We start from the raw sequence: 23915 nt of genomic DNA on the forward strand, positions 1-23915 counted from the left end.
TATTTAAGAGCAGCCCCAGGGAATAATGAAAAGTGGATCCAGCCTCCCTCAGTTACTTCAGCTAAGGTGATCCTCAGGAAAACAGTCTGAGAAGTGAGGTGGCTACAGGGCAAAGAAGATTATTATTGCATAATAATTAACAATGGTGAATGGTGATCCAAGAGCATAAGAATGGATCTTAACATCCCTCTCCCAAACAAGAATTAAATATATAGTAATTTTAAGCACACTTAATTACATACTGAGCTTGAAGTAGCAGCTTAGAAGTCGTTACACAGATGAAGCAAAACAGATGCCATTTTTTAATTAAATTTGCTTCTTTTCAAGTAGGTCACACTTGGGTGTATTTGCACTTGAGAGGTCATCACAGAGATGCAAGTAAGTCAGATGAGCCAGTGTGACAAATAAGCTCTAATTCTTCTTTATAAAGACAGCTATCAGGATGAAGACTGTCACTTCCCCACAGACTACAAAAATACCGCTTTGCTATTTGGCACATAGCTTCACAGGTCTGTACTTTTGAGTAGGAAATGCAGATGAACGATATGATGTTAAGCATATGATACAGAGAGATGTGCAGAAAAAGAGCAGCCCAGTAGCCTTGAATGGTTTGTTAACCCAAAGGGAAAAGAGAGAAGAATAAAGAGGAAAAAAAAAAAGAATAAAGAGTTATTCACATGTTTGAAGAAGAATCACTGGAAAAGACAGCTAGCTAAGAACAAATCTGGGACGGGTTTTTGGCACAATCCAAACAAGGAGTCATCTAAAGTAACAGACTGAAGAAGGTTGAACAAACCACTGGCTATCAGCAACTACATCCACAATTCCGCTCTGGCAACCCAAGCCATAGGTGAGACTGAGGTTACCTCTACCAGTCCTTCTTGTTAAAACACAGACCATCAAAATACAACAACAAAAACATCAAAATATGCACTAAAGAATTCTTAAAATAAGTCTGCATCCACCTACTGTTACAGATGACCAAAATGCACAGCTGTAAGGAAGTTCAGGTCCACTTGGAACAGCCACAGAACGAAGACAGTGACATTCTCAGGAAACCTCAGCAGCACATATAACAGCAACCCAGAGAAACCTCATTGTAGTCCTACATCCAAAATTTAGTATGTGATAAAAGTTGACCTGAACAAGGTCAAATTAATATTCTCATCCTAGTTTCAAAAATCACATCATTCAACTTCCCATCTCTGACTTGTAAAGACCAGTGCTCAATAATGACGGCTGGTAACATCTCAACTTATCTGAGAAGTGATCCTATGCAAAAGAGATCTGACAAATCACACAATCCTACTGAATTTAACTCAACAAAACCATGGAAAATTGGTCTGCTCCTTGGCACAAGCAACACAGCTTGCAGTGAAAAACAGTATTCCCTGACTGCCAACCTTAAGTAACTTCTGCTGTTGTAAAACAACCCCAGACACAAAAAAAAGGCAGAAAAAGCAGCCCACTGTTTTAAAGAATTTTCTTGAACACAGAATTCCCAGGCTCCCTATCCCAAGCCTCAAGCAGACAATTCTTTGGTCGTCATCAAAGTCAAGGAGTTCAACAGGCTGGACTAGCAGCTTTAAACTCTGAAATATTGATGTGGAGCTTTCATCTAACCACTTAAAAAAAATAAAATAGACCACTCAGCAACTGTACCAGCCCACCACCCAGACATATCAAAAGAAATGATTCATGGATCTGAAAGAATTTCCTGATTAACATGTGCTACCTTGAGTTTTTGCATGTAGAATAACCTGACATGTAAATAACTTAGAAACAAGCATTGTCAAGGACGTCTGTTTCATTTGTTAAGATTTTGCAGAAACTACAGAAGTAACTTGAAAAGAAGTATTTTCTTACAGTGGAAAAAGAAACGTGTTTCAGATCAAAACACAAGTGTCTTTTACTTGAAAGCAAAGTCATAAAACAGGCTTTCTAGAGAATTGCTGGTTAAAACAAAAAAATCTCATTATATCATACAAGCAGCAATGGATTCGATCCCACAGACAGAAAACACAACATCACATTTTTAGGTCCTGAATGACACAGCATATGCAGCAACATTCCAACATGTTCATAACCTAAAATGAGAATCCCCAAATATACAGATTCTAAATATATATTTTCTAAGAGGATTTTTTACTTTTCAAGTACTTGACTAAATTAAATATCAACTGAAAATATTTCTGGAGTACCTGATTCTGAAACAGGCTACCAGCTCTGAGCAAACTGTGGATCAAGTACAGATCTTCACATTGCTTCAACAAACCCTAGTGAATATTATATCAGAAATCCTAAAAGTGCCAGACATGACAGGTCCAGTAGTAACAGGGCTCTTGGTGTATGTCCCAGCAGCAAGTAAATTTATTTTAAATTCTGCACATAAACTTTGTGGGATGTCACTAGAATAGTTATACACAAGTAAACAAGCTTTCAGATCCAGCAACCAAATACTGGTAGACAATAGCAGACTACATTGTACGACTATTCCTTATGGCCTGTCCTCAGAGACCAACTACTGACATGGACAGTGATTAGAAATGTTAATTACTTCAACAGTTGATAACTGGTATGGCACCAAATGAGATTGCCCACTGGTATCAAGAACATGAAACACTGGAGCCATCACAATCTTCCAAGGATTCCAACGGTCAGACTGGAGGTTTATCTCAGTGTTTCAAAATGTCTTGTTATAAAATCCAGCTACAGCTAGGCAGGAATAATTTTTGAAGACTTCAGATGGACTAATTCAGTGGGCACCAGAGGATCATTATAACTTTGTGCAACTGAAAAAAAAATATAAATGGTGCCAGATACTCAGCCAGTCCAGTTGGCTGTGGATCTGCAAGCTATTTATGTTAAACAGTGTCATCAGATGTGATTCTTCTCAACCTGTATCATCAGAAAAGGCCTGATACATGCAGCATTATTTCAGAATAAAGATACCGGACATGTGACACAAAAACTTAACTGATAGTCACAATCCAGGTAAAACTGTAATGCAGAATAAAACTCACTACAAAATTCTATTTCAGAGGCCATCAGCTGTGCTGACACAACTGACCCAGCCAATCCAGGAAACAACTGTTCCTGATGTAGGGCACTGAACCACTTAAGATTTACAAGGTACCAGAATCAATTGTGTTTGATATTAGGTGTTGAGCTTTATTGACTCAATTCAATTATTTATAAACTTATTTTATAGTTGTTTATACAGGGTATCAGGTACCTTCAAACAAGTGGCTTATGGTAAGTTGGGCTAGACACATGACATAAGACACAACTTACAAGCCTCAGATAGGTGTACATCCACTTCTGGTACACGAAACACCTCCTGAGAGCATCCAACCTTGGTATTAAATAATGACCTTTACAGATTTCAGTTACACTTCCCTTTTAAATAAAAGTTTAAAAGATACATACACTTTTGTTTCATAGTCCTTCCAAGCTTTATCAAAGGGTTTTTTCAGGTCCTGTCCAAAAAAAAAAAAAAAAAAAAGAAAAAAATACAGCCAGTTATTTAAATCAAAAATACTGTGGCTCTAACAATGAACACACACCTCGGCCACTTGCAGTGCCTACTAGAATAAGGGACTTCACTCCTTCTTGAGTGGTTCACCTAAGGGTTGTGCAAAAGCAATCTTGCACATAGGAAAACAATCTTGTAAAGAGCATTAATACATGCATATTTTTAAAAGCATCTCTAGGATGTTTTTTGCTATGTTTTTTACAGTTCCATTTTACTCCTTAAAAGGTAAAACATGGTATCCCAAGAGCATATGATGCAATTAATCAAAGCAGCTATTTTCTCATCAATCTCTGGCTCTACTGGAAAGAAGCACCTATCCCAAGGCTGCAGCATAGTCTTGGCTAAGGACTTGATTCATCCCACTCAAGTTTAAGAAATCAATTTCCCATTGACTTAATGGGACCAGCATAGGCCATACGGCTCAATATAACTAATTCCATGAGAATTTTAAATTACTTATGTTCCAAATTCCTTAATTTTCTTCCCTCTGGAGAAGGTAATTTGTATAAAATGATCTTAACAAGTTGTAAAGTTATTTCACTGACATCTAGAAATGGAAGGGCTGAAATTCTACTGAACTTCAAGAGATCAGACAACTACAAAAAAAATACTGTTAACTGTCAGACACTGGAAAAACTTTGCAATTACAGATTAGGAACTAATTCTAACATGTCAGCTAGTTATTTTGACAATTATTAAAATAACTAAAGCAGCATTTCATTACATTCTCAAGTCAGTGGGACAACACTGTATTGTAATAGATGTATTTATTCTGACATAGAAAAAGCAAAGAACAAGAGGAGTGAAATGTGCTAAGCAAACAATACAAAGATAACAAGCCTATCTGACTAAATAATCTATTTATCCTCCAGTAATTTACAGAAACATTTTTAGTTTATGTACATATTTTTCTCCTTCCTTCAGTGTCCTAGAACAATAGCTGCCAGTTGCTTCCTGTTTGTTCACTAGTAAACAAAGCATAAGCCAAATAAGTTTGTTGGCTATAGGTTCTGAAATTTATTACAAACATATCATCATTTCAGTCCTAACTTATTGTTATTTCAAATAGGAAATGTCCTCAGGGCACAAACAGATTTCAGCTTCATTAAGAAAAATCCTATGCTTATACAGTCTAATGTGTCTTTCTAAAAATCCATATAGTTACAGGTAAGTTTAGAATGCTAAATAAACATACTACTAATAATCCTTTTAAATATAGTACTACCCACTCCTCAACTAAGCTTCTAAATCTTACACCTCTTTCTCTGCTTATCTTCTGTATCTCAGGCCTGTTTTTAAAGCTTCTCAAATATTGCTTTGTGTACATAGTCAAGAACATGTGGTAGGTAAAACCACAAACTGAAAGGATGACTCAATTCACATACACACATACAAAACCCAAACAAAAACCCTGAAGTCTTGTTTATTAAGCTAATAGGTTACTTTAATATCCCATGCCTTCCATCACATAAGATTAATACACTAGCTAAATGTATCCATTGCACCAACAATAATCTTACATATAAACAGAAAGATCAACATACCCCTTTTACTCCTTTCAGATCTCCCTTCAGCAAACTGTCCAATGGAAAAGTGATTATGTTGTTCATATTCTGAATCTGTAACAAGAAAATTACACCAAATCATTTAATACATTCAGACACAGAACATAAACTGTCTTAATACACACATTTCAGAAAGTTTCACAAGGAAATCTTACATATTATTTTCCTATCCGTGCTGTATAAAGATGTTTATCAGCACAGCCAGTAATCAAAGATGGAAGCAACATGAGTTAATTAAACTTACTGTGGAAACACTATAACCCAAGCCAGCAGGAAACTTCCAGAATTACTGCTGATTATAAATATCTCATCCAATAGTGACTGCAAAATAAGACCACTAATTTTTACATCACCTGATTTCACTGTTTAAATTATGTGAAAACAATCATACCATTTTTCAGCACTAATAATTTTAAGTTCATGAACGTATTTTAAATTAACCTTGTTTATTTTCCAGTCTCTTCAGACCTATTCCATAAAATGTATCTGCTACTCTCCCAATACATGCTATTTTATTCTGACAGAAGTTATAACGACAAAAGAATACCAGCCTGTAAAAAAGCCACTATTCCAATATTTTCCATGTGTTTCTAAAAAGTAATACATCTGCCTTATTTATCTCATGTGAACTTTGAAATAAGGATTTTATGAGGTCTTCAGTATGTAAGTCTAGTATAATTCAAGAGAAAACAAGTACTTCAAGAAGACAAAAATCATTTCAAATGAACACAGTAAAATAATCACGGTTTTAAGTAAGTATCTGTATGATAATATTTTCATAAGGAAAAACAGTGAAGAAAGACTGTAGGAATAAGACAGCCAGGAAAAGAAAGACTGCACATCCACTGCTTTATGATTCAGGGGAAACATTCAAGGTATGGACCATAATGTCTAGTCAGAAAGTTTAAACCATAACAATTCAAATGGATCACTCTGAAAAGCAAAGCCCAGACTACTTCAGAACAATACAATGGGACAAAAAATCAGAATAACTTTTGCAGCAGTTTGGTGAAGGTTGCCCTTTTTTTGGCATTGTAAGCTGTTCTTTTAAAATGTGACTTTTTTCAAGAAGCACTGAAATCCATATATGAAGATGCATTTCATGTGTTCAAATTACAGAAAGAACTTTGCATCATGTAGCAATAAATGCTTGTATTTCTTCAGGAATAATGTCAGGGACATCCAAGTCCCTTTTAGCGCAACCCATCCAGAAAAGAAAGGATACTAACACAAACGTCAAGAAAAAAAAATATTTGCAATTATTAGTCTCCCCAGAATTGAAAAATACAAAATATTATCACCCTGTAGTTACTTGGAGGTCTCAGTAGAACAGACTCAGGGGTCCCATCCCCCGTGGTACTCACCAGTTGCTATTAAAACAAACAAGCAAAGGTCCCAACCCTCCACTCTTCCTCCCCAAAGAAACTACCTTACTGCATTTGCTTGAAATCTCAGCAAGCAATCGAAGAGAAAGCAAACCTTCATCAATTGTAAAGGCTACATGCATTGGCTCTGCATGGGGAGGCTAAAGAAATACAGAATATCTGGTTTTTTGAACTCTTAACACAAATCACATTTCTGCTCCTCCACTCTACATTTCCTCCTCCCCAACAAACTGCAGGACTCAGCCATAACCCTTCAGAATCAACAAGTTACATTTCAACTCCATGTTGTTTGTTTTTTTTAAATACTTCCTACAAAAACTGAATGAGCAACATCTACACATGCTTAGCTGGCAGTGCTGGGAACCATCCACCTCCTCAGTTCTCAGCAGTACAACAACATGCGCATATCGACGTAACCATTCTCAAAGGTAATAAAATTATATGTCGTAGAAACAGGAGATAAGTGAAAAGGTTGAAACTACACAAAACCTAGGTAAAAAAACTCCAACAAATTTCTAGAAGTTGCACATCCAGAATGGCTATTCAGGTGGAGAAGAAGAGGTCCCTTGTAAGATTTAATCCCATGCAGCTTCCCACTTTGTTATTCTATTTAATGAGTATGATGCAGTCAAAAATGTCTAACCTAAGGATCAAAACTTTCACAGCCTCCATTTAATTATTCTTCAAATTCAGTAAACAGACAAAAAGGAAGAACAAAGTATTTCACAACAGTAGAACTCAAGACAACTGTTTTTTTCTTCAGTAAGAAAAAATATCAGACCCTTAAGTATTATCCCAGTCACAGTGATGTAAACATCAATCAGCCTCCAAAAGAGTTATGTTTTCTAGAATTTCAAGTCATGAGGCCTGAAGCCTAAAGCAATTTTAAGAAAAAAGAATGGGAGAAAAAACTCTACATTCTTTTTAAAAGTTTGGAGAATGTTTGCCTATTCAAAATAAATCCTTCTGTGTGCTATCACCTGTACATTACTATCAGTCTATTGTATTCCCTATGCTCCTATTTTATTTGCAACAAAAGTAAACATACATAATGCATGAACTTGTCATTATTAGCCTAGTTAGATGAATCATATTCACTCATATTTATAAATCAGCAAGCAATATACAGACAAAAGATCTTACATGTTTTCCTCCTCTTTCTTGAGAAGCTTAAGCTGAACTATCTAAAAATATAGACCCATTTTTGGCATGCAGAGAAGCATTAATATGCTGCAGCTCCTACTCTGTACAAGGAGTTAGAAAGTACACAACAGCCTCCACATTTTGACTATTTTATGTTTTAAAATATTCCTTTAGAAAAAATACACGGAGGTGCAGGAAAGCTTCACAGAAATTAAAGTCATCCTCTGTCTCAGAGGAACACTAGCAAGTTCCATGTGTAAAAAAAAAAAAGAAAAAGAAAAAAAAGCAGTTGACCTCATTTTCACTTCCAATACTGCTGCTTTGGCACTTGCAGTTTTCCTCTGACAGTTTCCAAGAAGATTTCAGGGTAAAAAATTAAAACTTCCTAAGTTGGAGAAGGCTCAGAGAAGAAGAAAAAATGGCAGGGGGGAGAATGAATAAATAAAACGTAGCTGCCAGGAGTGCTGGTAGAGGCAACAAGCAAGCCAACATTTGCAAAGGGGAAAGATGTTCAAGTGGTTTAAGAGCCTATGGCTAAACATTTAAGTTTGTTGTTTGCCAGCCCTCCTGATTACTTTAAAGAGTCTTTTCCATAAGAGCTTTGGATACTGGTGCCTGCAGGACTTCTATAGATTTTGTTTTCTAAAAAAAAAAGCTTTGTCAGTACTTCTGAAGTTAAATACTTTAAACATGCAGACCTTAAAGTCTTTTCAATTTAAACTAAAATTCAGGCAGTCACAGTACAACACAACTCCTACTGCCATTACTAAACTTCAGATGCAGTCCATGCACCTGGCTGTGGCTTCTCAACCACCAGTGAAGTCGGGTGTGCACAGGTGATGGCAGTACTGCCTGCTGACAAATCATTGTTTAAGTTATTTTCTTTTTTTACAGTAAGTGCTATTGGATTTAATAGTTTCCAATAATTTTCCCAGTGATGTGACCTTTAGTAGGACATGGCAAATCAACACAGCAGGGAGCAAGGGGAAACCAGAACATCCGCTATAGATGAGATGCAGTTTGTTTTTCTGAATTTTAAGCTTTAGCACACAAGCCCAAGGCTTCCCAAAATTGTGTAGCACGAAGAGATGCAGCACATACTTTTATCTGTGCACTGTGTCTTCCCCTTGGACACAAGGACACAATGCTGCCTTTCCCTGTGCTCAGTCCCTGCCCCACCAGCAGCACAGGTGTGTGGCTGAGCTGGGACATCACCCACCACCCATCATGCCACAGGAAAAGTCACTCCTGTGAAACAGGAGCCGAACACCACTAAGTGCCCACAGGGAGCTGCTGGCTCAGCTGCCTAGAAAAATACCTTCACACAGGATACCAAGTGTTCCCATCATGTACTACTTTGAAACAGCCCTGGGACTGCCACCAATAAACAAACTACAGGCTGGCAACTTCTCTGTTAGGAAGTATTTTATGGGAAATCTTAAAAGCATAAAGCGAAGAGTCGCAAAAGCAAAGGAAGGAAGAGACTTGTAGTTATTCGAGCCCTTCTTCCTTACCAGTGGAGGAGAATTCCAGATTGCACATTTTCTAACCTATGTGAAAAGAACTAAGTGGTAAGCATCTATTGCTTTCTCTGGGGTACTTCACCTAATACTTTCAGAGTGAGGACCTGTTTATATGCAATTTAGTATTTTCCTCTTCCACAATCACAGTTATCTGGAGGCAAACCATATATTTAAAATTCTTCTAAGCTTTATTCATAAATCAACCTATTCAAGCCCTGATCATTTTTTGTAACTGTCCACTGAATTTCTTCCAGTTGGATCAATATCTTTTTGGCAAAGAAATACAGATGTGATTCCAGGTGGAGCTGAACCCATGCCACTAAGGAGGAATAATTACATCTTGGTTTATATCTTTACAAGCATAAATCAAACGTTTTTCCTCTCACCATTAGCCAAGTTTTCCTCCAGTGTACCAGTGAAAAACAGAAACGACACAACTTAAATCATTAAGCTTCACATATAATACTTCAATCTCAAATACATATATCTGTAGGGTTTTTCAAGGACTTAACTAAGATGAGTGAAGGTTCAGGCAGCAAACATTTTTTTAAAAACCTTAGTTTGAACTAGTACCCTTGAAAGAAAATTCTGGGCATAAGTTCATTATATAAAACAGAAAAGTTATTTCCTTCAATTTTGTTGTTACCTTTTGCATTTAAGCACATCTCCTTTCTTCTTACATTTTAAAAAGTAAGTAAAACAGGAGCATATGGTCAGAAAAATATTATTAGTATTCTTCCATTTTTTATGGCTAAAAGTCTTAGAATTATTAATACAAAATAAAATCTCTTCCTCCCAGCTACCTTCCACAGAGTGGAAATACCAGATCCAGTCCTCTCAATTCAGCCTGTTTCATTAGCTTTAAATTTAAATAAATGAAAAAGAAAGGACAACAGTATGTAGAACAACAACAAATACAGAAAATGGAATTTGTTAAATAGCTACTTCATTTTCACAGATCAAATCCCTTCTCAAGGAGTGCTGACAAAGATGACGTGCAACTACATATTTTATGTTCTCTCAGTGCAGCAATCTAACAGGATATAAAGAAGAAAATATTTAAAGTGCAAACATACTGCAATCAGTCTTCCCTTGTCCTAACATTTTTCATATTAAGCTTCACACCTTTATTACTTGGCACTGTATTTATTAAGAAGACAGAGTAATTAACACTGTATAAGCAAGTGCCATCCTGATCTAGCCTTCCTGGGAACTGCGGGCGCTACCATCCAATTAGGACTTAGAAACAAGGTTACCATTAAAAAGCAATACTGTACCTCCACAAAAGGTACTGTGTTTCCTCTGAAAATGGCTCAAGTATTTTCTGATCGTTTACTATCAAAAAGACAAACCGATTGCTCAATCTTCTTAAAAAACAGAAATTAAAGAAAAATTTGTAGCTTGATATTGGAGCTATGGCAAGAGAAAAAAAGGTACAGTATATATCACAAACTGATCCAAATAATGTGTTAAAATGGCTAAAGTGAATGGTTACAAGGACGTGATACAAAGTAAATTCCAATTAATTTTTTTTTTTGAGTTTTAAGCACTATTTGAAAGTGCACACATAAAAGCATAAAATACATATAAAAACTTCAAGACCTGAACTTTTAACTTGAATAGTTTACATTTTTGGGGATTAAAAAAGAAAACACCTGCAGTTGTTAATGAAATATTTAAAACACGGACGCATTGATCAGCCCACAAAAACTTCAGGTTTTTGGGAAACTTTTAAAATTATTAGAGAAAACAAGCATCTAATATCCCTGTTAAAGCAGAACAGCCTTATAATGGCTTTTCTGTACCTTACTAAAGATAAGTTTAAGAAAAGTCTTTTTGCAGAAGCACTTTAGAGCTACAGCTCTAAATACCACCCAGACCAAGAGCTGACAAAACACATCAGCTTCTGGAAACAAAAGCACAATATCTGACAAAGCAAAACTTGACAGTAGCCCTAAAGCTTTGCCAGTGTTAACATCTTTGGCATCTGTTCCAGTCTGAACATGTCCTCTCACTTCCTTGCACATTCCTCGTTCACTTCAGCTAAAATGTTCTGTGGAAATTCAGTGCCCTATGGAACTCCAGAGACAGGTCTATTTAAAGAGTACCTTTCAGAATGTTTTTTTTAACAGCAGCAGGTTGCATGGCCCTGGCTACATTTTTGATGCAAATATTTACAACTAAAACATGTGGAGTGCTACAAGGAAATGCCAGAGGAGAGGGATGTTTTTTACTGCCAACATGCTGAAAGCAGAGTTGGATACATCACTTCACTGAGAGAAAGCATGGGGCTTGTTTCACATATGGCTATGCCTTTAACAAAATAGCACCCTGATTTATTCCCACCTACTGCAGAGGACTTTAAACACTCATCATTTTTTACACTCTTTTAACCTCTTAGAAACCTAAATCTCCATCTATGAACTTATGAACAGATTTTCAAAATGACTGGTTACCAACAGTTTACTCTAGTGGCATTAACTTTTAATAAGCAAAGTTACACACATCTATAATTTTTTTATAGTTCTAAATTTCTTGTTTATGAATATGGTATTTTCAAGCAATAATGAAGTTTACGTCTCGTTTTCATATGTTTTTCTTTCTGAATGAAACTATCTTCCTACTGACACACCAAATTCAAGGACCATTAGATTTCCTTTGCTAGTCAAGAGAAAACAAAGAACTTTGAACTTCAACAATATGAAGTATATTTCGAAGGAGCAGAACTTTACTGAGACTCGCTCTTCACCAGATAGTATCAGAGAAGGTGCCTATACTATTGCAATGTAAAACAAACAAAAAACCCCACCATTACATTCAAGTCCACAGAAAATTATAATTCACTTCAAAAATAGAGAAAATCAGAACCACAAACTGAGAAAAACTAAAGACTTAGCTACTCTTTCATGACATATCCCCTTTTTATACACACAAACTGAAGCAAAAATACATAAGTGTTACTGAAAAAACAGTACACAGCAAAAAGAGCTAGAAATATTCCTTGAAGAAGACATACAAAATGCTTATGTGGATAAGAAAAGGTAACAAAAACATGCATTACATGTCCTCCTACAGATATTTATTTCGGTTTTTTTCCTTTCCAGTTTGTGGAAGAAAAGTTATTCTTGCCAGAAATATTTTTGCTAAGATAGTAATTTCTGGTTTTAAGAGAACAAATAGGCATGATTTTTGGAAAAATAGGAACATCTTTTAGCTTTTAGAAGTATTCTTGAAAAAATAATACATTAAAAAGGATTTCTGGGGAGGGGGTGGAGCTTTTAATAGATTGCTTTTTAAAACCACCTAAACATCACATTTCCCAGATCCATTTGCCTAATGAAGTCATCATATTGCAACTAATATATGATAGAGAGGGGTTTTTAGTCAACAGAAGGTATCAATTAGAAGACCCAATCCATTTTCCCTTCCATAGGAGCAGCCTGCCTCTGTATGGGAGACTCAGGATAACTGACTCACACTGAATCAGGATGCCTCTTCCAATTCATAATCCCAGATAATATTTGTACATCCAGAGAAGTTCAAATCAATATGACCAATATGAAATACATTTCACTGTTGATAAATACATTCAGGGCGAGATTCTCTCTCATCAATATCAGGACTGGGTAAAAAGAGAGGACAGCATCAGGGAGTGAATGGGACTGCCCTAAATCCCATCAGCTGGAAACATTCCCCAAAGAAGTGATTATGACCAGCTGGCTGCAAACTACAGACATTTGGTCTAGACTCACAAAAGCATTTGATGTGTCTCCATGTCATTGATTTCGGCAGACACAGACTTTTAAATGCTCATAGGAATCTGGGTTATTTCCCCTTCATAGCCCCAGGTTTAAGAGTTGTGTGAATTCAAGAAAATCTGGGACTTAGACATGGGAAAGCTCTACCTAGTAGACTATAATCAGAATCTGCCCTTTTTGTACCCTCTGATTAATGTGAAACTGAGGCTGAAAATTCTCCATTCATAATTAAAACTCCTGTTCTTCCATTTGGCTCCATCCCATTTGGCTCACCAAAAAGTGCTCTTAAGCCTTACTGGCTTCAGTTGCAGGATTGGTCCCCAGTGGACACTACTGTCATTACAGCATTTTGTTTGATTTTGTTTCCCTGACTTTCTTCCCTGAGAAGCAAGAACTCTCTCTTCCAGGGACACTAAAATCTCCTTTCATAAATACAAATGGAAAGTGGGAAAAAGTAAAGTAGAAGGAACACAATCATACACAGTAAATCAAGCTGGGTTTTGCTGGTTTCACAATTTTAAAGCAAATGGATATGTGTCTTGTATAACACATGTTACAACTACTTTATTGTGGGAAGCTTTTAGATGTGAGAAGTGTTGGAAGAGGGGTTTCTGTTGCATTTGTTTGGGTTTTGTAGTAATTTGTTTTTTCGTTTGTTGTTTGGGGTTTAGTTTTGAGTTTTGCAAGGGGAAAGGCTAGGGCATGAGATATTTTCACACACTGAGAATTTTTTAAGAATAGTGGTTGCCAAAACACAAACTGTCTTCAATATGAAGAGCTGCTGTAATTGATAAATACAGCTTTTGTAATGGCTTTAAAATGTCAATGTTTTTCTTAAGTAATTCTTACCAAATTTTTGAAGAGTGCAGTTAATTCCTTTGTAAACACAGAAAATTTTAAAAACGCTGTTCCCAAATCTGGGTCATCCCTGCAAACACAGTTGCCTCCAAACTTCTCCAGTGCTTGTGTATACTGTTCTTCATTTTCCACGTGAGCTTCAAAAAGAGCAAAACATGAAAATATCATCAGTAGATAAAAGGCTATTGAAATTACAATTGAGAGTTTTTTTAAAGAAAAACTTCTCAGATTTCTTGCTAAAAATGTTTACTTGATACATCAAACATATATTATTTATATTTTAACACTGATAAGACAGAAGTATGACATATCTCACTAATTCTGGTTTATGGGTATCTGTCCACATGCTGTACAAAGGACAATGAGCCACCAACACAAGACAAACATCTGGCACTCTAGAAAGACCCACAATATTTCTGCACCACAGCAGAGACTGTATAACAACTCCCAAATCCTATAATGAACTTCTATATTTTAGAGTTTTTTATTAACATTTTCTATTTTCAGCTGTGTGCTGAACAAAGAAACAGAAGAGATTGAGTGTGTTGGCAGAGTCTTGGTTCCCTACAACAGAAGGCAACAGACCAAACAGGACTCTTGAGTCACCTTAATACTACAGATTACATTACAGAGGAGGACAAACCCCATATCTATGTTAGCTCTCTGATTCAGAGCAGGGGCTGAAGCAAATCCTTGCAGTCTGCATTTACCACGGGCCAGTTCAGTTCTCAAAGCAGCTCTGGTTCACGACAACCAGATTCCTTCCTGAGACAACAAAACCAGACCAGTGCAAGTCATCCAGCACACACCCAACGCTTCTGCTCTTCAGAAAGCTTTGAGCTGCACGTGTTGGGGTATTCAGCCCAGGGAACAAGAGGAAATCTGGGCCTAAGATAAGCTTCCCTGATTCAAATATTAAGGAAACCTGAGGGGCCCTCACTCTTAACTAATTTGATCAAGGGATTCACTCCTAGGACACCAGCTTACTTGCTTGTGTAGACAAGCATAAAAAGGCCCTTTGTCAAAAGTCAATTTGATCTGTGGAATAAAATAGAAAGTCTTACTGAACACAAGTTTAGTGACCATGTCAACTTGAGAACACAGACAAAGCTCACCAAGTTGGCACCTGAGAAAGTTAATCTTGCCTATTTCTTATTCTAACTGTGGCCAACTTCTAAACCTTCAAAGGAAGTCAGAGAAAAAAAACCCACGCCCTAGAAAACAAATTATGCATTAACAAGAACAAAGACTGTCTCGGTCATTACATGAGACCTGCATAAACCCTGAAGATTATTTTAGAGAGGATTAATCTGTTCAAACAAGTAATGATCCAGTTTCATTTCAAGCCCATTTGTACACATCAACACATTTAATATCCAAAGGATTTTTTATGTAATATCCTTTTGCCAAATTTCTATGAATTAGTTATACAACCTGTTCAATAACCGTAGCATGCTCCAAACTAAAAATAAGCCTGTCTGTCCACATGCCCTATCTGGACAACCATTCAAGATCTTTATTTCTCAAATAACTACAACTTTCCTCCAATTTCTAATATATGAAACTAAAATCCTGTGCAGCAGCGGTATAACACCATGTAATTAAAGAACTGGCATAACGTACATGCAAAACTGAAGTTACACAGAAAGCATTCATTCTACAAGTTTTTACCTTGACAGCTTAAATTTGCAGCCTGTAAGAGGTAGTTTGCCGACAGCTACTAAATTTAAAAACTAAGTGCTAGCACTGAACTGTACTTATTTTTCCTCAGCATCAACAGCAAGGGCTAAGCACTTCACAAACCTTTTGCTGCAGGATGAAGTAAGGATGTTCAACATACACCTGAACAAGCTTTGAATGGACTGGCACAGACAGCCAAACCCAGGATATGGCAGGTCACAACTCCTCCAGATCTCACATCTACCCAGCAAGGTGAACTATTCCCATATTGCTTTCTACATTCTTACTCCTTCCTGCATCCCGCTTGGCTTAGGAAGAGTAGAGATCAGGCCACAATTCCTAGAGCAAAAGGAGAAAGCTGCCTCTCCAGGAGAACAAGGTGAAAAGGCTCCTACCACTAATTGTTATGGTGAACTGTGGAATCAGCAGCTGAGCCACGCTGACTTTTTACCTTAGGAAACAAGCACAGCAACCATTCCACACAGCATTCCCAGGAGTTTCCTGTTCTCCAGCATCGTAGGGACTGTTCTTCTGGATTACAAGACATTCCCCAGAATGCTAAAGGTTGTTTTGCAGCAATATACTAACTGAGCTGGTGCTCCACAAGTGCTTCTGAAGAACACAAAGTTCTATTTTTCTCATGGAACCCTCCAAAATACTCTCCCTGCCCTATGGTTTCTTCCTAATGGATTTTAAAAGTTTCTCTACAAAGGAAAGGTATGAAATCTATTAAAAATAGATGTAAAAATATGATTCAGGTACGTTTGAAGATTTAGAGGCTTTCTTTAAGTAAGAAACAAAACTCTGTACAAATTGGAGTCACTATGTAATCCTTCATAAACGTTTGTAAATTGGCACATTACAGAAGAAAGCCAAAACATGCATATTTAGTATTCAGGGAACCTATATTGAAAATCCAGTAACTGTGTTCTTATGAGTGTAGGGCCATGGTTTTTATTTTGTCAAGAGAAACCCCAAGGGCTGGCAATTGGCTGGGTTAGTAGCATTTCTGCTGGTGAAAGAAATGCCTCCAAACCTTTCTTGTCAAGATTGGGTGGGCAGCATGAATTTAGAACGTGGGCAGGGTACTGATCTTATGTAAAGACTAGTGATTTGCTACAATGCTCTAAGAACTACTCTGATTATGAGCCATAGCCAAGCACTCTAGAATAAAATAAAATTAAGAAAAAACAACAAACCAACAACCAAACAAGAAAAAAAAACCAAAACAAACAAAAAAACCCGCAAAAAAAACCTCAAAAAACCCAAACCAAACCAAAATCAAAAAAACCAAAACAAAACCAAAAAATAACCAGAAAAAAAGGGTGCCAAATCAACACGTAACAGATGAAACAACTCTAGATGAATCTTAAACTGGACCCTCCACAATACAAAGATAACAGCTATAACAGCTTCATTACATTAGACAAGAAGGAACTTCCTTTCAGTTAGCTGACAAGAATTACACCACAACAGCAGTTCTTGTTCCAGCCTTGAGTCTGAACACCAACATGACCACCAGTTCTCTCAGATATTGGTGGCTCTCCAAGGTTGCCAGGCCTATCTGTTTTGCATGTAATATTGGTTTTCTTAGCTCTAATTGCTGTGAACTGCACAGTGAGAACAAAAGCCAACCAAACGCTGTTTCTTATCCACAAAAACAAATGCTGTTTCTTGTTCACAAAATGCTGCTGATGCACAAAAACAAAAGCTTTGGCTATTTTTTTCAAAGAAGATAAACACACACAACTCCAAGAGATTGGCACACATTTAAAAACACAAGTAGCAATAGTTTTTTTGTATTTTATCAGCATTGGAAGATAAATATCTGACTTTGTACAACCTGACAACAAAAAACTGTAGCCCATCAGATCTCTCATCATGAAATTCTCAACATACATAAGTGGAAGCCACCAGGAAAGGGTGAGGTTTCACAAAGCAGTAGAGCAAATGTAGCTTCTTATTGCTGCCAAAGAGTAATTTCACCCCTCCCATGCCCTCAGCTCTTGATGATTCACTTGCCTTGCCATTTCAGGTGCCCATCTAATCCCAGTTAACTTGATTTCACTGCATATGCTGCTTTACACGAGCTAAAAATCTCACTTAGAGATCTGCCGAGCAGCAGGGGTGGCAGAAGGAGCAGGTAGCCCAGACCTGGTGGAAAGGGGAGAGCACAACTTCCCCACTTTGTACCCCAACACCAGCGAGAGACATTCAGCTACCTCACCACATCTCATCCTTACTGAGCTCAGGATCAAGCAGCTAGTTCAAAACTGTTATTTAAAATGTACATATTTCTCTTCTCAGAGTTACCCATATAACTCTTTCTGATTCAGTACAACATCTGGCTGTTTGAATCCTACAATTTCACCAATATAAACTAACAGGAGTTATGTACTTACCCAGACCAGATAAGTTTATGGCTTTGACAGATTTCTTCATTTTATAGAGAACAGTTCGGTCAACATCTAGAGCCTAAAAAAAAGAGAAAAATTAAACATGGAATAGTGGATTGCCCTCTGGCAAACCTCTGCTCTGGAAACCTGCTGTAATTATAACACTATTATGTTGGTTAACTTTATTTCTGTAATTAATAAATTACTTGCCATTTGCTTTCACTCCCCTATAAGCAATCTACTCTGTCCCCCTGCCCACAAAAATACATCCTTCCTCTTTTGCTGGTGGCCAGCATCATGTACACTCATCAGGAAATGATTTACACAGTATCTTCTTTCCATGTTAAATTATTAAAGCAGCTTAAAACAGTTTTGACCCATCATATGTTCTGTTCTGACACTGCTAGAGAAACAAGCAATATCACTTCCCCAGGTAGAATATTAAAAATGGAATTTAATTTCAGTTTTCCTGGATAATTTAGTTAATTGCCCTCCCAACTATATGAACTTTCTCACTGCTATGCTGAACAAAATAAATTACATATCTCTCAAATAACTTTCACACATGCTAACACTAGGCAAAGCTTTCACCAACACTACATAAAATTCGAGTTTAAATCTTGTTAAGAATTCTCAAGCACTAATGACCAATTTGTTTCAAAGAAAGAAGTGAAAGCAGGCAACCATTTTGCTTACTGAAAGTGAAATAAAGGCACTCTCAAAAATGTAAAATTGTTCCAGAACGGAGAGGCAGAATTATGGTCATACAAATTTAAAAAAAAAAAAAAAAAGTTGTTAATCTTCAAGAAAATTTAAGTATGTGTTCCGAGACGGTGGTGTTTTTGGACCCCACCGAAGAACAATATCAACCACTACAAACTGTATTACGTCGAGAGCTGCTTAGCATGATGCATGATAAAAAAAAAGCAAAGAAAACCCACCAAATTAATTCCAGTTTTCATTCATAAGATTTCAGTGAATCACAGCAACTACACATTTGACCTACCATTGTTTCATTGTTACTCATGAGTGTAAGAGAAATGATGCAGAAGTCAGTTCCTAGGACTCTATCCAATTATTTTAACATATTGAACTCAAAAAGAAACATTATACCCCATATTTTAGGAGTATTCTTATACTGAATCTATTTAGACCCCAAATAGCTGGCAAAAATCTTTGCAGCATTCCATGGAAACCAAACAATTTAGATGATGCCTTACTATTAACATTACAGTGCCATGGTACCGCTGTATTCATTGGAGGTTTTACCTCCAGCATCTTTATAGTTCACATCTGAAACATATCGGCAAAAGAAGTGCAGAGGTCTTATCACCTGGAATTCTGAAGTACCCCTTCTGAAGAGGAAGGGGGAAATAAAACAGTATAAGAAAGCCACACCAGCTGTTCACCCTCTTCAGCAATTTAAATTGCATCTGCTATAACAAACCTGTATCCAGTGTGATCTCAAAGGTTAGATTAGTCACCTGTTTGGATATGAGTACATTAAGTGAACTCCCTCATTGTGTATTTGGTGATTTCCAAAAATAACCTCAGAAAAACACCATCTGATCAGCTGACTGCAGAGGAATGATTATTTCATTGACAACTGTCAAAGGGCAAATACCCTGCTGGAGACAAAGCAAAAGTAATGTCTCCAACTACAGGCATTACAAGTAACAGCCCAAAGAGAAGGCTCAGCCAGAGACTTAAAACTTACAGATTCCATTCCCAGCTAATCTTAGATTTGTGTGTGCAGATGATAAAATATTTAATCTCAGCACCTTAGTTTGGGGGAGATACTTCTTAAGAAAGAGAAGAGTTGGAAGGATAAGCGCATGGGATGAATTATGAACTACTTCTACTACTGCGGTCAGGGATCCAGACAGATCTATGGATTCATAAAGTCTTCTGGCCCGTGACTGCCTCAATCAGAAAGCATAAACTCCCAGTAAGGAAAAAAACCTCATGTCCTCTTCCTCAACTGAAGTCATCATTTTGGTTTGCAGCTTCTCTCAACCAACTCCCACTTTCACTGGGATTAGGCAGCAGAGGAGCAAACTCGCAAGGCACAGCACAACCAGGACCCAAGAGAAATGACAGCTGATGTCCCCAAACACACCAGTGAGGACTCAAGCACCGACCCATCTCAGACAGCTGGTCCACATAAAAATTCAGAACAAGGATAATGGGAAAAAACCCCACTGACAGCACTGAGTGCAACAGAACAAGCAAAACATAAAGCCCTAATGTACCGAAAATGTACAGGACTGCCAGATCAGGCTTCCTTGGATCCTCCCTTCATCCCTTGCCTGCCTTTTCAGCTGAGCCAGTGCAAGTGCTTGTGGGGCCATGTCATAAACTGCAGGAGAGAAGCAAACCATGCTTAAAAATTAATAATTTTTTTTTAAAAAGCTGGTTTTCAGTTAAGTCAACTTTTCAACTCTGACAATCAGGTAGACACTTGATACAACACAATCCAATTCAAAAGACAATGGCAAACCCAGGAATGAGTAAGAGGATATACTCAGATGGTCCTGCTGAAGAATCCCGCAGGGACATTTCTGAACAGGAATTCAGCAGCTGTATGACTGTAAGGAGCACTTTTACTACACTGCTACCTCTACCAGCTACTTTTTTTTTCTAAGCCTTAGCATTACATTAGCTTCAAAATTTCTTCTTATGTTCATTCACCACAATAGAACAGGCCTTGTAAGTTCAGTTTGTCTGGTAATTGGTAGCACATTTTTACAGTGAGTAGCTGACAAGGAGTCTGTAGAATGATGCTGAAACATTCAAGGAACCAACAGGATTTAAGTAGGCTAAATACCACCTTGACTAACACTGACTTTGTTACCTGAGGACTCAGCTCAGCTTCTGTTCAGGTAGATGATACACACTCCAAAGCCAGGAAAAACAGACAAAAATTATCCCAGTAAAAAAGTCTCCCACCTTTCTATCAATGCATCGTGGACTCAATGTGCTATTTCTTCCCTCTCCCAGTTAAAAAAGAAAAAAAGTGAGGAACTGAAGTCAGTACTCAATGTAATGGTATTTTCACATAAAACTTAAAAGAATATTGTAACTAGTAAAATGAAAAAACTGTCACAAAAATTAACCATGTTTCACTCTTTAAAATATGGGTGGTTTATTGACGATACAATTCACTGATGTTATTATTGAGAATGGGATGAAATTCAAGAGTGAAGACTGCAAAGTTGTGTATCCAAGGGAAAAACACATATATAAACTGGGAGATTCATTGGGAAGATATCAGGAGAACACAGGGCTTTGGCTTACCACACGCTCGCAGAGTCACCACAGGATGACAAAGTGATACAGGCATCAAAACTAAAACCACAAAGATACAGGAGATCTCCTTCCACCAAAGACAACAAAACAAAAAAATTTAAAAAGTCACTGAATACTACATATCATTGAAATGCAAAAAAAACAGTCTATGTCCAAAACGTTGGACTTGACAACTTGCATGTCTCTCTGAACCACTGGATTTTTGACTCTGATAAACACTTACAGAAAAACTATACACACAAAATGGGAGGCAACGTAGGTGTTGCTTTCATCCAGCAGTATGCAAAGTATGGAATGGAATAAAAAAATCTTGTACTGCTCTGATTTTGTAATTAGATTACTGGGAATAAGCTGTAGCAAACTTTGAATCAGCTAGCTCAAGCAGATAGCTGGAGGGAACTGGAAGGTACCCATTACACAAATGTAAATAAATTACAAGCACAAAATGCTTAAATATATAAATAATTAAATAAACCCAAACAAAACAAACAAAAAAGACCCACAACCAAAAAGTGCAAGAAGCACAGGCTGCCTTCCTGAAATGATTCCCAGTCACCCAAGGGTGTTTGGCCATATATTATGCTGGCAACTAATGATCAGTGCAATTTTGTTCAGATAATATGGCACTGATCCTCCACACCTTGTGCTTGTTCAGTTACCCTGACAGACAGGTTGTAGGCAGCCTCCTCTCTCCTGAATGGAAAGGGTCATAGCTAAATTCCCTACTGGTAGCAACAAAGAAGAAAAAGGGATAAACACCAAGAAACATTTAAGCTAAAAAGTGACATTAGAATAAGAACAGTTGAGTTAGCTGTACATGAACATGAACAAACTGTGACTAGAAACTGGGGAGTAAAGTCAATTCTGGAAAGCTTTCCAAACAGGAAAAAGAGATAGAAAATATCTAGCCATTTTAAGAGAGATCTGGATACATTTAGGAAATATTATGTTGTTGTGTCGTACTGTAGTAAGATACTAGACTTGCTCCCGTAGGAGGCTTTGTCTATTCCTCCCTTCCTTGGTGAAATCTTTTGACAGTGCTGCATTTAAGAGTGGCTTTGTATGCCTACAACTTAAGGTGGAAAATACTGAAAAGCTTTGCATCTGTAATACTGTATTTTAGTCTTGCTTACAGACCAAAAAATAGAGAAGGGGACTTCGCCTTGTTTAATTGAACAACATTGGTGCTTATTCACAACCAGTGTTCCAAAGGAACAATTTCAGCGTAAAACTTGAAAGGGTCAGCTCCTTGTCTTTAGCACTGTTCTTCATATTTTCGCATCCTTTTCTTCATCCACATCTTAGCACTAGGATAGCACTTTAAATACAGCTGTAGCTTTCTTATACTTTAAGTTTCTAACTCTGTATTAGTTTCATAAATATACACACACTACACCAATGCACACACATGCACCAAAACACTGCCTTCCCCTCACTCGACTGCTTTGTGCACTGTCAGCAGTGCCCGAAGCAGGGAACTTTAAAATGGCTTCGGGTGTTACATATTCCAGCGTTACTTTTTACTCACTTGAAGTGCTCAGGGAACTTCTCAACCAGAAGAAAAGTGACCAAGTAATGCACATGGTGGTATCATTTTATTCTCTTATCTAATGCTTCTAGTTTTGACCCAAAAAACTCTATTGTAAGACTGTTTATTTTGACATCTGTTTATTTCAGCACAACTAAGTCTGAGAAGCCATATAAATAGTTTTCATAGTCCCACTCAGTTTCTGCTGACGGGCATTCAGACTCCTCTGTAAAAAATGGTAAATATAGCTTTGACTTAGGGGAAAAAAAGTAAAAAATTCTGTAGGGCACATAAGAAGTTACAATATTACAGAAGTGGTGTTATGTAGTGTGAACTGAAACAGAAACTCAAAAGTGACCTTCTTGAGCATGCCCTTGGCAGTGCAACCTTTTCCCAAACACAGTATTTATGTCTTCTGTTCATTTACTTTTATGTGATTTCTGATGTTAATCTTGTGAAACCGTTTTTAAGGTAAATTAATTCTTACGTCAGAGTTTATGCAGCATATCTAGAGATGGTAGAGATCACTTGTTTGACAAGTCTTCAAAAATGCATGGTTGTTCTCTCTTAAATGGCACAGAAACACCATTTAGTTTGAAAACTGTTTACCTTACAACCTAGGGCTACACAGTGAAAATGATTAAAAGTATGTTTACTTGCCACGCCTGAAAAATCTGTAACTTTTTCCTTGCTGTATCTTCGGTTATCTCTCTGTGAAGTTACCACACTTGACCACACACACCACGAAAAACCAACACTAAAATTACCTGCAATATGAGAGTATTTTTAATTGTAATTCACATTTGTTTCTTCCTAGCAAGTTAAGGCTAACATTTTGGCACCCATCACAAATACACTTTTGACACATTGCTAAAGTATTTTCACAAGGTATTCGGTAATACAAGAATCAAGTATTTGACACGCCACAGGCTGAAAATGTCAAAATTAAAATAATTAAGTAAATGCATTTCTGAGGCAAAGACAGTGTATAAAAGAAGCAATTCAAATCCTTACATGACATATTTTAAAGTTCTATATGCCTGATGAGAATTTAGCAACAAATATGCCTGTAGAAAGTATACTAGGAAGGGGAAGAAGCATAGCAAAACAAACAGAAGAAAACAGAGATTTTCAAAGGAACACAAGAGAGAGGACTCAAGCTACCAGTGATCAGTAGCAAAGCTTTTTTCCACATGTAGGAACAAGGTCCAGTTTCACTTGCCAAAGGCCAATTT

General features: G+C 37.1%; 1 protein-coding gene across 4 annotated transcripts in view; it reads right to left on the reverse strand.

Annotated features, from left to right (window-relative positions):
* Nucleotides 1-17919, reverse strand: part of ASAP2 (ArfGAP with SH3 domain, ankyrin repeat and PH domain 2) — a 60964-nt gene extending 43045 nt beyond the window's left edge. For all 4 annotated transcript variants that reach the window (XM_018088847.3, XM_018088846.1, XM_018088845.3 and 1 more), the window contains exons 1-4: nucleotides 17850-17919; nucleotides 13759-13904; nucleotides 5080-5154; nucleotides 3430-3479 (exon numbers count right to left, since the gene is read on the reverse strand). In XM_018088847.3, the coding sequence (XP_017944336.1) occupies nucleotides 3430-3479; nucleotides 5080-5154; nucleotides 13759-13904; nucleotides 17850-17889 (311 nt within the window). In that variant the 5' untranslated portion in view covers nucleotides 17890-17919. The remainder of the gene's footprint in view (nucleotides 1-3429; nucleotides 3480-5079; nucleotides 5155-13758; nucleotides 13905-17849) is intronic.
* Nucleotides 17920-23915: the final 5996 nt, after the last annotated feature.

This window comes from Manacus vitellinus, unplaced genomic scaffold (assembly GCF_001715985.3).
Source record: "Manacus vitellinus isolate BGI_N305 unplaced genomic scaffold, ASM171598v3 scaffold_11_pilon, whole genome shotgun sequence".
NCBI lineage: Eukaryota > Metazoa > Chordata > Aves > Passeriformes > Pipridae > Manacus > Manacus vitellinus.